The sequence below is a fragment of the Salvia hispanica genome, chromosome 2 (genome assembly GCF_029641045.1).
Source record: "Salvia hispanica isolate PSC_SH4W2 chromosome 2, Shi_PSC_v1, whole genome shotgun sequence".
NCBI lineage: Eukaryota > Viridiplantae > Streptophyta > Magnoliopsida > Lamiales > Lamiaceae > Salvia > Salvia hispanica.
The window spans coordinates 4,942,667-4,957,477 of record NC_142693.1 but is presented as its reverse complement, the minus strand read 5'-3'; the positions used below and the strand labels follow the sequence as shown (position 1 = coordinate 4,957,477).

Here is a 14,811-nt window from a genome sequence, read left to right as displayed (position 1 = left end):
GAAAGTTCATGATTTATAGTACTAATTTAAAAGTTCATGAAAAAAATCAAAATCTGGACAAAGTTTATGATATTAGGGACCAATTTTCCAATTTAAAAATATGGTTTGATTTACAATAGCATGACAGATGTATATTTGCATAGAAATTAGATGAATAAAACATTGAAAATTCACACAAAATGAAGAACCTTGAACACGTTATTTCCAAACATATGAAGTGTTGCCTTTTTATTCTGATTATACAATTTCCAAATTAAATTATTCGAGAACTATTGAAATGAGAAATTAAATCAATTTACTTTATAAAAAAACACCAAATATTTGAATAGTATTATTATATTCCCAGAGATTTTGTTCTCCTTCATCACCTCTGTCATTGCTCTGTAGTTCCCCTCTTCACCTTCTCTCATTCCCCACCTTCCATTTCCAATTCCCCTTTTAATAGTGCATTTCCCCTAAATTCACACACGCCACATCCCATTTCCACCCAACATTCATTGCTTCCTCCAAACTAAATCAATTTTCCGTCATCAATTTTTTCCGCCCCACCATGCAAAACGAAATTCATAGTCCCTGATGTTGACTTTCTTTATCTGATTATGTAGAAAACACTCTCTCTTTTCATGGCTTTTCTGATCCTTTTTTAACCCCTTAATTTTTTGATTTTGATTCTCATCTCACATTTTTGGAAAAGAGAATCATCTAGTGGGTGCATTTTTTGAATGAATTCCGTTGGGTTTCCTTTATCATCTAGTTTAATGGGTTTGAAATGGATCTGAACGGAATTGCACTGAAATTTGAGATTTTCTTCGTTTTGATTGTAAAGGCCTGAGATTTCTTGATTGCCTCTGTTTTTAGTTTCGTTTTTCAATTGATCATTTGGAAAATCAAGAATGGATCATGTCATTGGAGGAAAGTTTAAGCTGGGGAGGAAGATTGGTGGGGGATCTTTTGGGGAGCTTTATTTAGGTAATTTCTTAATATTTTCTTTAATAAAAATTCATTCTTTGATTGGCATTGTAAGTTTTTAACATTAACATTGTTATGTTTTGCATTTTTCTTTCAGGAACACATACACAAACTGGCGAAGAAGTTGCCGTGAAGCTGGTGAGTAATTTTTCCTTTTAAAGGAGAATTCTTTTAAATTTAGAATATGATCAATGATTTGTATTTTTAAATGTGCTTCTATTCTATAAATTTGTGAAATTTGATGTATCTTTGATCTATTTCATGTATGTTTCAGGAATCTGTTAAGACGAAACACCCGCAGCTTTATTATGAATCGAAGTTGTATATGCTTCTTCGTGGCGGAAGTGAGTTTTTCCCATGGTTAGTTCTTGGTGGTGTGATAGCTTAAAAGCAAGTTCATTAATCTGTAATTTGTTTTATGAAGCTGGTGTTCCGGAGCTTAAATGGTTTGGAGTTGAAGGAGAGTACAATGCCATGGTTATTGATCTTCTTGGGCCAAGCTTGGAAGATTTGTTTAACTATTGCAATAGGAAATTGTCACTGAAAACAGTTCTCATGCTTGCTGATCAATTGGTAAGTTTGAATCATTGCAGAAGTGTTTTTATCAGGTGTTCTTATGGTCATCACCTCGTTTTAATCGTAGATTAATAGAGTGGAGTTCATGCACTCGAGAGGTTTTCTTCACCGTGATATAAAGCCAGATAACTTTTTAATGGGCTTAGGACGCAAAGCGAATCAGGTAGTGATGGTTTTATTTTTGGTTGAATATGCATAGCTGTTTAGCTATTACTCTGTTCAAGTTAGACTGCCCATTTGAGTAAAAAAAGCTGAAGAAGCAAAGATATAATCTTGCATACCTTGAGCCTGCTGTAACTCGACGTATTGCAATACCTTTGTAACAGGTATACATTATTGACTATGGACTTGCAAAGAAATACAGAGATCTTCACACTCACCGGCACATACCATACAGGTGTTTACTACTTGATCAACATTTCTCGTTTGTCTAATTTAACTTTCCTCTCACTTGCATACAAAGCACCCCTATATGCTCATGTTGAAGAAAGAGAAATGTCAATTACTTGGTTGTACGAGTAGGATTGTTTAGAGCTTTGTAGTTGATGCTCAATTCTGCTTGTGGCGTACTTCTTAAGTAAACATCTGTCTGTTAATTTATTTTATCTTCATTATTGGCCTTCAAACAATGTCTGAAGGTTCTCCATGAATAAGGATTTTTTCGTATGGCTCTCAAGGCACTGTATTTGTAAGATAGCATAAAGAAAATAAATTTGTATTTCTTCGCCTTCTGGCTTGTAAAGTTTGGCATGTAGTGGTTGGTTCTGTAAAGATCAATGAATGGTTCCTCTCTCTCTGTTGTACAGGGAAAACAAAAATCTTACCGGTACAGCTCGTTATGCTAGTGTTAACACTCATCTTGGAATTGGTGAGTGGAGTCCACAATTACATACCATCCTGCTTTTCACTTATTTTTATTTTTGGAAGAGTACAGGAAGAAAGTTTGAGGACATCTTCGTTTTACTTAAATTCCGTCTGATTTCTTGCTACAGAGCAAAGTAGAAGGGATGATTTAGAGTCTGTTGGCTATGTCCTCATGTATTTTCTCCGGGGAAGGTTGAGAAGAACAGCTTTTGGATTTTCGATCATTCTTCTTTAGCCAGCCACCAAACACAATCCTAACTTTTTTTTGTTGAAATTTATTTTTGTAGTCTTCCCTGGCAAGGACTGAAAGCTGGCACAAAGAAGCAGAAATACGATAGAATCAGTGAGAAGAAGTTGCATACACCGATGGAAGTATGGCACCTTGTTAAACCTGGTTAACTCTATCGCTTTTGTCCTAAAAGTGAATTTATCTGATTATGTGTATTTTTTTGGCAGGTGCTTTGTAAATCTTACCCATCTGAGTTTCTCTCATATTTTCATTATTGTCGATCATTGAGATTTGAAGACAAGCCTGATTATGCATACCTAAAAAAAAATTTCCGAGACCTATTTCTTCGAGAAGGTAATATGACCTTTATGCTCTGGGGATTGAATATTATCTGCTGTTAAGATTCTCTGTTGATGACTATACTAATGGAGCAGGTTATCAGTTTGATTATGTGTTTGACTGGACCATATTGAAATACCCACAAATCGGATCCAGCTCTCGATCACGAGTAAGTATTCTCTACGACATTTTTTCCTGCAAGAAGCTAATTTACAGCGATAGTAGCTCGAATTCTTAAATGATGTCTTTCTGTCTGCAGCCAACCGGAAGACCACCTACAAATGCTGGACCATCTTCAGAAAGAGTGGAAAGGACACCAGGTCTGTAAGGGCTTTCGATCACCTCATGTTTCGTGACGTGCCTTAATTAAAACTATTGGCCTAATACAAATACTCAATTAGTTGAAAAAAGAAAATCGAGTCTTGTGCTCATAGACCCTGAAATTGCTTAGTCCATAGGCCTAACACATGGACAGATCCTTCCCATGCCCATGACAATTAAACGAAACCCGTCTTATTGAAGCGTCTCAGAAGTCGTGTCTAAATTACAGTTGGCCGAAAGGCTGTGCATTGTTTGGCAATCAATCCTAAAATAGTTGCTGATTATAGCCCAACACACATCACGAACATAGCTAGATGTTTGAATTGAAATCAACGTGATCATGCTCCTTGGCTGATGAATAGCTTCCTAAAATTGATGATAGTGAAACAAGAAGTTCGAGAGAGACTTTCTGGTGCTGTTGAGGCATTCTCCAGAAGAAACGGCGCTAGTCATGGAGATCACGCAAGGCACAAATCTTCAGACGATGTTCCATCATCTAAAGAAGTGGTAGGCACAAATAATCCATGAAAATTATCCAGCTCATTTATCTCTTTCCATCTGTTTTCGTTTTATTTAACGATCTATTGTTGATCCCTCACTCAGCAAGCTGATACTGAAAAAGGGCGAATATCCCGGCCTAGCACCTCAAAGAGGGCAGTGGCATCAAGCGGCCGACCCAGCACTTCTGGCGGCCGCCTGACCACCACTCAAAGACAACAGCCTGGATTAGAGTCCAAAACGTCCTCCTTCACCCGACCTGGTGCTACAAGAGGAGGCGGTCGAGATGAAACTCTCAGAAGCTTCGAGCTGTTGACAATTGGCACAGGGAAAAGGAAATAGTGGAAACGTCGTAGCTCTACACAGTTTTGTTCGGAGACCAAGAACGCGGGATGGAGGCTATCGGCCGTCTTAGCCTATCACACATGTTCATGGCTTGGGATCCCAAATCCCATTTGCAGTGCATTGCTGGGCAGAACAGTAAAAGTCATCGATATATTCCATGTCCATCTCTCTCTCTCTCTCTCTCTCTCTCTCTCTCTCTCATACCTTTATTTCTTTATTTGTTTAGTCATATACATATTGCTATGTAACACATCTAGATGACTATATATTTTGACATGGGAATTATTTATATATGTAACATTCACTTCATTCATTTTAGTGGCTAAGAAAAAAAATTGCAACAAATGTGTAAAGACCAGTCTGTTATTTTGCATTAATGTTACACTGCTTCAGTGAAGGATTGTAATTTTTGTGAATGGAGATGTGTTTGCCGGTTTCATTTTATTTTTTAAAAAATTTGAAATTTTAAAAGATGACGTTTGAATTATTGCTCGAATTCAAATGCTATGTCAATTTTGGATTGCAAATATATTTACAGAATATACAAGTTGACTCACTGTAAATTTGAAAAACAAATTCAAGTTGTTTTAATTATTGCTATACATGTCAAAATCAAAGACATGATTTAATTACTATAGAACAAGTCATTCCTATCAAATTTTTATCTTTACTGGCCTTTATTTTGATACGGCAGACAAATATTTTGTATCTAATCATCCTTAAAATTCTGTTAAATTTTATTTATTTTATACTTTATCTGCCTCATTCAAGATGTCAATTTTTTTAAAAAAATTGTTCCTAATATGATGTCTTATTTTAAATTTAATAAAAAAATTATATGTGAAGAAAATGGACTATATATATGGTAAATGTGATAAATAAATTAATATAAAAAATAATATATCATGAGATATTGTTTATTAACGAAAATATATTAATTTTTGTGAACCTATCAAATGACAAGCAAATTATGTTTTTAGGAGCTGAAGGAATAGTAGTAGTACTTAGTTAATTATTAATGAATTTTAGTTGAAATAAAGAAATCATATCCATCCACGCCTGAAATTCATGTCCTTCGTCTTCACTAGTTGAAGCACGAAATACTAAATAAAATAATCTTTTGGAATTAAATGCTCCACTGCCCTGAAAGGGAAGATTCAGTTTGTTCTGATATTATATTTAATGTTCTTAGGTACTCCCACCTATAACATTTCCTCCTCTGACTTTTGAACCACTTTTCTTGGACATTTGACACACTTCAAAACAAGCCTCCAATTAAAAAATAAAATAAAACAACAAAAAAGTAGCTCAGCTTTGGATTCTTGGTTAATTTTATCCTGTAAAACCAAGAAAGCTCTTTTATTGCTGGAGAGGAAAAAAAAAATGAGTGCAATGGATTTTACATGTTGTGGGCTCTGCCTCTGCCCATGCCTTTCACCAAGCCAAAGGTCCTTCCTTTTTTAGTGATTTCTGCTTTCATTTAAATAATGTTTGTGTGTTTGTCTGCATTTTCACAAAGGGTTTAAACTGCTTCTTGTGTTCACACTGGAGGATATGATATGATGGGTGTTTCCTATTTCTTCACCCCTTTTTATCTGTCAAAAGTTGCATTTTTTGACTTTATTTTTGTGGGTTTTTGTCTGGTGCTAAATCTACCTGGATGTTTGGTGAATTTTGCCCGTGTAAAATCCTTTCACCTCCCCTTTCTTCTTGGATGCTTTTGCTGTCTATTTTGGAGTGAATTTGTGGCTTTATTAGCTGGATTCTGGAAAATTATGTTTCAGTAGTCAACCATCAAAAAGCTTGCTTGATTATGCAAACATGTTTAGTGATGCATTTCTTGTTTTGGGCATTCTTGGTTAGAGTGTTTGGTAAAGTTTATGTGTGAGAAAGGATAACTTTTTTATTGGCTGTTTTCATGAGAAATTTGGATGAATGCTTGGCAATGGCATGTTTGAAGTGACTCATTTATTGTTGGTGTTATTAACATGCTTTTTGATTAGGAATGATTTAATTTTGGTGAGAAGGGATGAGCATTAAGTACTGGCTTTACAAGCAAAAGAATCAGTTGCGTTTGAAATTGGGGAAGATGATGAAATGCATTTGCTCCAGCGAGCAAGTACAAGCGGATGAAGGCATCCCTGCTTCATCGGAGTCACTGGCAACTCGGGACTATTCAGCCAGTGGATTCTCTTCGCGAGCTGGGGATGCTGACACGAGAGCTGACACTAGTAACATAGAAGAGGCGGAGTCATCTCTCCGTGAGAGTGGCTTCTTGAATTATGAGGTTCGTGACTGTAGCTTTGCTGCTTATACATAAGATGTCTTGATTTCGAGAAGAATAATTGTTGGAGTGTGCGTTTACATATCCGAACTGAATGTTTATGTTCCTAACTTGTAGGAAGCGAGAGCTTTGTTGGGACGGCTTGAGTATCAAAAGGGAAATGTTGAAGCTGCACTTACTGTTTTTGAAGGGATTGATGTTGCTGCTGTAATTCCTAGAATAAAGGCCACTATAGTTAGAAGATGTGAGCTTCCGAGACGCCATTCTCAAAGCAACGGTACTCCACCGATGTCTATGCACGCTGTAAGTTTGCTTGTCGAAGCAATTTTCCTCAAAGCCAAATCACTCCAGGTTCTTGGAAGGTACAAAGGTAGTATTTGTTTGAGATTTTTCACTCATCTTTTTATCGTGTTTATGTTTGTGCGCGTATATATGAACGCAATTTGTGAACGGAGCAAACGTTGATGTGTCTGTTTCGTAAGTTGAAGTGTGCATTTTCTGTTTCGTTTGCTTCTGCAGAAGCCGCTCAAACGTGCAGTGCAATATTAGACACTTTCGAATCTGCAATACCGGAAGGCTTGCCAGAAAAGTTTGCTTCCGACTGCAAATTGCTGGAAACGTTAAACAAGGCTGTGGAGTTACTTCCTGAGCTGTGGAAGCTCGCGTTCGGCCCCCAAGAAGCAATATTATCCTACAGAAGAGCCCTACTCTATCAGTGGGATCTCGATGTGGAAACCAGAACGAGGATAGAAAAGGATTTTGCCGTGTTTCTTCTTTACAGTGGTCACGATGCAAGTGCTCCAAATCTTCGTTCACAGATGGATGACTCTTACATACCGAGAAACAATGTTGAAGAAGCTGTTCTCTTGCTACTATTGATCCTCAAAAAGATTTTTCTGAAGAGAGTCGGATGGGACCCTTCGATCATATATCACCTTGGTTTCGCCTTGTCAATAGCAGGCGAATGCAGGTCGCTCGCCTGCCAAATCGAAGATTTGCATCCAGGGTTCATCGAAAGAAGAGAAAAGTACACTTCTCTAGCCCTTTGCTACCATGCAGAAGGCGATGATTCAATCGCCCTAAATTTGTTACGAAACCTTTTGAATAACAGAGAGAATCGTTTTAGTTGTGAATTCGAACTGCTGTTGGCTTCGAAGATTTGCACAGAGAACTCCAGTTTCCTCGAAGAAGGTATGCAGTATATCCGTAAACTGCTCGTTGCATCTGAAAAGTGTCACGAGAGAGCTAGTGTTGCAAATCACTTGTTAGGCCTCTCTCTTTCCGCCCAATCTAGAGGCTCGGGGTCGGATTCCCAGAGGATCTCGCTGCAATCAGAGGCGCTGGAGGCGCTTGAAACGGCTCAAAAGATGACGAGAGGGACGAACCCCAACGTCCTTCTCTCTCTCAGTCTCGAAAATGCTGAGCAGAGAAAACTGGATGCTGCTCTCTATTACACGAAGCAGTTGCTGGCACTCGAAGGTGGCTCGAATATCAAGTGCTGGATTCTCCTTGTTCGGATTTTGTCTGCTCAGAAACGATACGTAGATGCAGAGATCATGCTCGATGCTGCTCTGGACGAAGCAGGAAAGTGGGACCACGCAGGACTGCTGCGAACCAAGGCTAAACTGCAAATCGTGCAAGGCCATTTGACTGATGCGGTTGAAACGTATACGAAACTCCTTGCTGTTCTTCAAGTGCAGAGAAAGAGCTTCCAAGTCCACAAGCTGCTCTTACAAGTACGTGTTTCGTTTCGTTTTGATGCTATACATAAACGCAGGGGAAGAACGTCTAGATTGTAATCCACTTCTGTTCACAGGACAGGCAGAGCATCGCGAGCTTAGAACTGGAGACGTGGCACGACCTTGCAAACGTCTACGCCAGTTTATCTCAGTGGCGAGACGCTGAGATATGTCTCTCGAAATCTGAAGCCATCAATCCCCATTCGGCCTCAAGATTACATTCTGCAGGTAGGTAGATCACGGCTTATTCTCGAGTTTACACAACGAGAGACGCTGATGTTGTGATTGGTTTACAGGTTTACTCTACGAGGCGAAAGGCATGCAGAAGGAGGCTCTGAAGTCGTTCGAGAAGGCACTAGACATCGACCCTAATCACATCCCGAGCTTGATATCCACCGCGGTTATCGTGAGACAGCTCAGCGAGCAGTCCGTGGCTGTGGCAAAAAGCTTCCTCACTGATGCTTTGCGGCTCGACAGAAGCAACCACACGGCATGGTACAATCTCGGCCTCATCTACAAGAGCGAAAGCAGCGCCACGGCTCTGGAGTGCTTCGAGGCTGCAGCCATGCTCCAGGAATCCGAACCGATCGAGCCTTTCAGATGATGATAGGAGGGCAAAAAGAGCAATGATATGTATGTTGATGTATAGATAGATGAGGTAATCTTTTGTTGATTATGTATGAACAAGTCCTTTGAAGAGAAAACACTGGTTGTATGATGTTAGGTTGTGTTGTAGCTTGAGAAAAAAATCATCCAAAGTTATCATTAATTAGCTTTCATCAGCCTTAACTCCAATTCAATCTACTAGCTGTGCCCACTGCCCATTTTCAAGGTTGAGCCTAGTTTTTTTTTTTTTTTTTTTTTTTGTATATATATATATAGCTATATTCTTTCAGTTCCACTTAAATTGGAGCATTTTCTGATTTTATGCATTGTTATATTATTGTTAATTAAGTGAAAAAATAATAAAATAAGATAAAGAATAAATTACTAAAATCATGTAAGGGAATGTGTCAATTAATATATTTTGAGATATTTTTAAAAAACAGAATCATTTTAAATGAGATGAAGGGAATAAATAGTAAAAAAATGAGCTCCAAAAAATAGGACCAATTTTTAAGTTTACTGAATAAAGTAATTATAATTTGTGTATTTTTAAAAAATTGATGCTTATTTTAGGATAAATAAATGCACAATTCATATAAAATGTTTAACCTTTATTTTATATTGATACAAAAACTTTCTTTCGTGATTCATTTTAATATGTCCGTTAACTTGTAGTTTATGTGAAACATAAAATATTTTTATAATTATTGTTTCATGTTTTGTAGAACTTTCATTGTAATAAAGGCAATTCATTTTCTGCACTTGTTTGAAAAAAATGACAGTATTAAATTAAATAGTTAAAGTAGAGAGATAGTAAAGTAAGGATAGTAAAGTAAGAAAGAGAATAATATAGTCTTAACTATAATATTTTCTCTTTTACTTTAATTTTTGTCCACTTTAATTATTTATAATTATTTTTTTAAAATGAATGCGCAAAATAAAATGTCTCTGATACTGTTGAACAGAGAGTATTCATTTAAGTAAAGAGTTATCTAAGTCAACTAAAGCACAAATACGAATTTTTTTTATTTATGCAAACTAAACTTTGAACATTTTATAGTATAAAACAAAAATTAAACATTTTGTATGAATCAGTTAAATTTTAAGATAAATCTATTTTTTTTATATAAAAATATATCAGTTTTTTATCTTCTTCTTCAGTCGTTTCTTCTTCTTCAATTAGTTTCGAATTCGGCAAACTCTCGCCGCCAAAATGCTACTGCAACTACGGCACCGTTTGCTGAGCCCCAATTTCCCATCCCTCCGCGCCTTCCCATCTCCAAACACCCTTCCAATTTCCCTCTCCCTCCGCGCCTCCATTTCCCAGAAAACAAACCCCCAATCCTCCGATTCCGCCGCCTTCGCGCGCACCGTCCTATTCATACCCCCCGGAGTGGAGCCGGACGAAATCACAGAGGAAAAGGTCCTCCCTGGCTCCAACATCGTGCTGGGGCCCTACGCCGGCGACGCCAAAATCAAGCAGGTCGATTTCGTCAAGAGCAGCAATCGCCCCAAGGACTGCCCTAGAGATGAGAGGCCCGAGTTCGCAATGCTCGGCCGCTCCAACGTCGGAAAGTCTTCGCTTATTAACTCGTTGGTTCGGAAGAAGGAAGTCGCGCTCACTTCTAAGAAGCCAGGTTTTGGATTCATGTGTTGGTTGGTTGTTTTGCTTGTGTGATTTGGGGGTAAATTGTTGATTTTGGTGTGGGTGGATTTTGCAGGGAAGACTCAGTTGATTAATCATTTCTTGGTGAATAAGAGCTGGTACATTGTGGATTTGCCTGGATACGGGTGAGCTCTTCGTTGAATTTCGATGTCGGGGAATCTAGGGTTAGCTGGGAGCTTGTTTGTTTTATTGTTCATTGTTTGCAGTGATTTTTGCTGTGAGTAGTTGAAAAGTTAAGAGGGAATTAAGTTAGATCCTCTTGCTCGCAATCCGAGTTTTAATGGTGTATTGGATGAGAAGGTGATCTTGAGGAACATATTAGTTTTGGGGATTCTATGTAGATGAAAGTATGAAATGAATTCTCTTGCTCGCAATCCGAGTTTTAATAGTGTATTTGACATTCGAGTTTTAAGTTAGTGATTTTGAAGAACATATTTGTTATAGGGATTCTATAAAGGCAAAAATATGAAATGATTTCCCTTGCTTGCAATCTGTTTTAATAGTGTCCTGGGCATCAGAGTTTTAAGTAGGTGATGCTTGTTAGTTTTAGGGATTCTATATAGATGAACTTGTTGACTTGTTGCCTGTTAGGTACAAGGGATTGCTCTATATGGTGGCAAGCAGCACAGTTTCCCCGTAGTATATTTGTATCTTGATGGCAGAACAGTTTAGCTGGTTAAGTTTTAGGAGTTGTGATGGCAATATAACTAAGTAACTGAGTAAATGCAAGAAGCATCATTCACTATTGGAGAGTTGAATGCTACTTTTCTGAAAGTAAGATGCCTGGACCAAGATATTGCTAATGATTTTCCTTGATGCCAATATGCTTGTTTTGAGGTTGTTGTGTTTGGTACTGGATGTTATACTACGCTTTACCATATTATGGATCGGTTCCTAGATATGTATGTAAAATTGTCTGGTACATACCTCATTCGGTTTTCATTGAGGTGCATGATGATTTAGCTAGAATAACAGTGTTACAATTCAAGCACATCGTGTGATGACTATTGTTTAGAGTTTAGGCTTTCAACCTAAGTGTCATCTTATTTCACCTGCAGATTTGCTAATGCCCCCGAGTCTGCTAGAATGGATTGGTCGTCTTTTACCAAAGGTTACTTTTTGAATCGTGATACCCTGGTCTCCGTTCTCCTTCTGGTTGATGCTAGCGTTCCGCCTCAGAAAATTGATCTTGATTGTGCAAACTGGCTCGGACGAAACAATGTATGTAGTTTTGACATTGAATTATGCTCTCCTATAATTTCAAAGAGCTAAAACTGTCTGTTGGTGTGTCGTTTATAGATACCTATGACTTTCGTTTTCACAAAGTGTGACAAAGCAAAAGGAGGCAAAGCTAAAAGGCCTGATGAGAACATCAGAGATTTTCAACAGCTGATCAGAGAAAGCTATCGCCAACACCCTCCATGGATTATGACTAGCAGCGTGACGGGTTTAGGCAGAGACGAGCTTCTTCTGCACATGTCGCAGCTCAGAAACTATTGGGATCAGGAGTAGTGTGTATACAACTGCAGAAACATCACCAAAGTTAAGAAAAAAGGTATTGCGACCTGCCATTTTTGTCTCTACCCAAATCTTATATCGTTGTAAATTTTTATGCCCCTCTTTTGAACTTCCCTAAGCTGGAAAACTAGTTCACTGTAGTTCAATAGAATATGTTGGCTTTTGGTCTCAGCAGTTTTTTATCCCATAGATGTTCTAGAGGCTCCGCCTTTGAGTTTGAGCAATCGGCTGCTTCATGATAGAATAGATGTTTCTTACTACCATTAGCTTGCTTTGTTTCTCGGGCATAGCCTGCTTTGAATTACCAAAAAAAAGGAAACTTGCTTTGTTTTACTCATTTAATTGAAATTATTGAGAATATGAACGAATTGAGCTTTATTTCTTATTTAATGTGTAAAATAAATAACATTGATAGTAATATTTTTAAGGTATTACAATAATAATATAGTACTATTGGAGTAATAAAAATGAAGTGGATTGAATGGTGATCAACTGATCATATAAGAAATGAAACATAACATTTCTTTTAATTTAAACTCAAATCTTAAAATAAGTAATAAAAACTTCAATAAGTATTGTGAGAGGGTATTTTGACGAGGTAATAAAATCTATCATACTCAATGTTACACATTCTTGATTGAAAGAGAGTATTTTTGACGATAAGAAATGATATAAAGTTAATAGAAAGACTTCTGCAAAGAGTCTCATTTACTTCTACTGCAAAATATAAAGCCAATCACCAAAGTGAAAGCAGTTGAGGAGTTATTAATCGTTGTGACATAGACAAAGGAAACAAGGAAAATATAAAGCAACAATTCAAAACTGGAAAACATAATCCTTAGGAGGTCTGGGTCTGTCCCTCCTCTGCAGCAGCTTCAAACGTCTCACCAGCTACGAGTTCTGGTACATCGTCATCATCGTCTTCTGCTGCACCAGAACCAGAACCCGGTGCCTGCTTCTGGAATTGTTCTGCTAACTTTTTCAAATTCTCCAAGTTATCCGGACCTGAGAATTATGTAAATTAAGTTGTTTTCAGTAGAGCTTCTTGCAAAAAAAACAGATATCATAAGGTGGCAAAAGAAAGGAAAAACTACACTTACCCAACTGGTTGATAATTTGAGGAAGAATGTCTTGCAATTCTGAAATAACCATAAAGAATTACAATGAGTTCAGCTTCTTATATACTTCAGATTAGTAGACAAATGTTGAACAAAGCAAGCTTTCGTCGAGATAACAAATATTTTGAGTTGAATTATAAGCATCACGAAAGAAAATGAGATGATCAACAGAAAGAGGTCCATGATCAAGTGATGTTTAAACCTTAATTTCAATTTTCAGTTCAACCTTATCAGCTATAAAAAGTAGGTTTCGAGTAAACAGAGATAAACATACTCTTGTTCTGAGGAGTGCCACTAACAACCCAGGTGTTGGCTGCAACAGATGCTTGAACTGAACAAAACAAATAAAAAATAGAACAAAAGTTATAAACATGTGAACTTGGAAATGGACAAAGACTTAAATGCCAGTAGCTCATACCCTTTGGGTTGACAAACTGTATAACCACATCTTCCTTGAAAATATTGACTTCCTCGATTGCAGGTATGGCATTCACTCCAATTCTCTTTAACGTACTTTGAAGTCTCTTGTCATCGGTGGTGGTCGTCTTGTGTACAGCCTTCTTCTTTCTGCAGACCAACAAAAGCACTTCCATTAGAAACACAAACCGAAACAAATCAAAGTTGAAAAGATGACAGATGTTACTCTTCTGCAACCCATAGCTCTGTCTCGACAACATAAATTAGTCTAAACTGTAAACAAAACTTTCAAGAACAAACCTTCTCATTGTACCCTTCCCACCAGTTCTGACCGAACCGGCCATCTTCATTAATTTTTCGACATTCATCTGCAGCGTAGAGAGTCAAGAAAATGATTACAACATACCAAAACAAAATTGCCAAAGCAAATTCATCCAAAGGCCTCTAATTTCGACAGCAATTCAGCATAAACAAAAAACTATGTGCAAAACTAACCATTAGAACAATAAATTCCACATCTTTCAGCTAAACAATAGCATCTCCATCACGATTAAAAAAATTTCAAAAGAAGATACAAATCATGCCAAAAATTTCTAATTCAGCTGGAAATGAAATAAATCGCTCAGCACCAACAGTGAGGATAACGAATATAAGGATTTCCGATTAAGAAGGCATAAGCAGGGTTCAAAAGTAGAAAACCCCCAACAGATTTACAAAAAAAGCTAAATCAAAAGCATAAACTGAAATCCACATGCCAGAAATGGGTAAGAATCCGAAGAATGGAGAGAAATTACCTCTGTGAAAATGTGAAGAAGCAGAGAGAGGAGTGAGGGACGGAGAGGATAACAAAATGAAACCCTAGCGCCAACTTCAATTAGGGGCTGCTCGCACAACCCGCTTTCTATATGTATACAAAATTATGTAAGTACTGTGTCGCTCTTCATTTCTCTAAATTAATTTGTATCAATATATAAAATGTTTAAACTTTTTTTCATATTGCTATAAAATATTAGAAATTTAATAAATCATAACAAAAAATTTCTTTTGTGTTTCAATTTAATACATTCAGTCATACTCTATAATTTTTAACGTAGTTAATTATTTACTTACTTACAAAACAGGAAATAATGATGAAATTTTTTATACCAAAATAATTATAAAAATAATCTTACCACGTGAAACCATGACGAATCATTGGGTATTTCACGTAAAGAGCTAACAATATCCAAAAAAAATAACAAAATCTACTAAAATAAAATATGAATAAAACTTTTTTGCATGATTTATGTAAATTTCAAATTTTTTTATCAGTTGGAATGAGA

The 14,811-nt window shown here is 37.0% G+C and overlaps 4 protein-coding genes across 7 annotated transcripts; 3 read left to right on the top strand and 1 right to left on the bottom strand.

The window, feature by feature from the left end:
• Positions 1–352: 352 nt before the first annotated feature.
• On the top strand, positions 353–4,580 carry LOC125202530 (casein kinase 1-like protein 10). Its single transcript, XM_048100939.2, has 14 exons — positions 353–969; positions 1,067–1,107; positions 1,244–1,313; positions 1,394–1,542; positions 1,613–1,708; positions 1,872–1,942; positions 2,352–2,413; positions 2,538–2,601; positions 2,697–2,781; positions 2,866–2,992; positions 3,073–3,146; positions 3,237–3,297; positions 3,681–3,805; positions 3,902–4,580. The coding sequence occupies exons 1-14, from the start codon at positions 894–896 to the stop codon at positions 4,136–4,138; spliced, it is 1,338 nt and encodes a 445-aa protein (XP_047956896.1). The 5' UTR covers positions 353–893; the 3' UTR covers positions 4,139–4,580.
• A 780-nt stretch (positions 4,581–5,360) lies between these two features.
• On the top strand, positions 5,361–8,968 carry LOC125201336 (protein NPGR2-like). 4 transcript variants are annotated; one of them, XM_089063394.1, is made up of 6 exons: positions 5,361–5,589; positions 6,169–6,428; positions 6,543–6,795; positions 6,945–8,161; positions 8,242–8,392; positions 8,461–8,968. In XM_089063394.1, the coding sequence occupies exons 2-6, from the start codon at positions 6,171–6,173 to the stop codon at positions 8,766–8,768; spliced, it is 2,187 nt and encodes a 728-aa protein (XP_088919520.1). In that variant the 5' UTR covers positions 5,361–5,589; positions 6,169–6,170; the 3' UTR covers positions 8,769–8,968. The 4 variants fall into 4 exon arrangements, with proteins under 4 accessions (XP_088919520.1, XP_047955360.2, XP_088919519.1 ...); XM_048099403.2 differs by having other exon boundaries at positions 5,362–5,589; positions 6,145–6,428; XM_089063393.1 differs by lacking the exon at positions 5,361–5,589 and adding an exon at positions 5,602–5,823.
• Positions 8,969–9,953: 985 nt separating this feature from the next.
• EMB2001 (P-loop containing nucleoside triphosphate hydrolases superfamily protein) lies at positions 9,954–12,273 on the top strand. Its single transcript, XM_048109430.2, has 4 exons — positions 9,954–10,407; positions 10,492–10,561; positions 11,495–11,657; positions 11,736–12,273. Exons 1-4 carry the CDS (start codon positions 9,984–9,986, stop codon positions 11,946–11,948), a joined length of 870 nt encoding a protein of 289 aa, XP_047965387.2. The 5' UTR covers positions 9,954–9,983; the 3' UTR covers positions 11,949–12,273.
• A 371-nt stretch (positions 12,274–12,644) lies between these two features.
• LOC125206428 (nascent polypeptide-associated complex subunit beta-like) lies at positions 12,645–14,432 on the bottom strand. The gene is made up of 6 exons (XM_048105686.2): positions 14,284–14,432; positions 13,790–13,857; positions 13,491–13,639; positions 13,347–13,403; positions 13,055–13,093; positions 12,645–12,959 (listed from the first exon to the last, which is right to left on the bottom strand). Exons 2-6 carry the CDS (start codon positions 13,855–13,857, stop codon positions 12,793–12,795), a joined length of 480 nt encoding a protein of 159 aa, XP_047961643.1. The 5' UTR covers positions 14,284–14,432; the 3' UTR covers positions 12,645–12,792.
• Between the last annotated feature and the right edge of the window lie 379 nt (positions 14,433–14,811).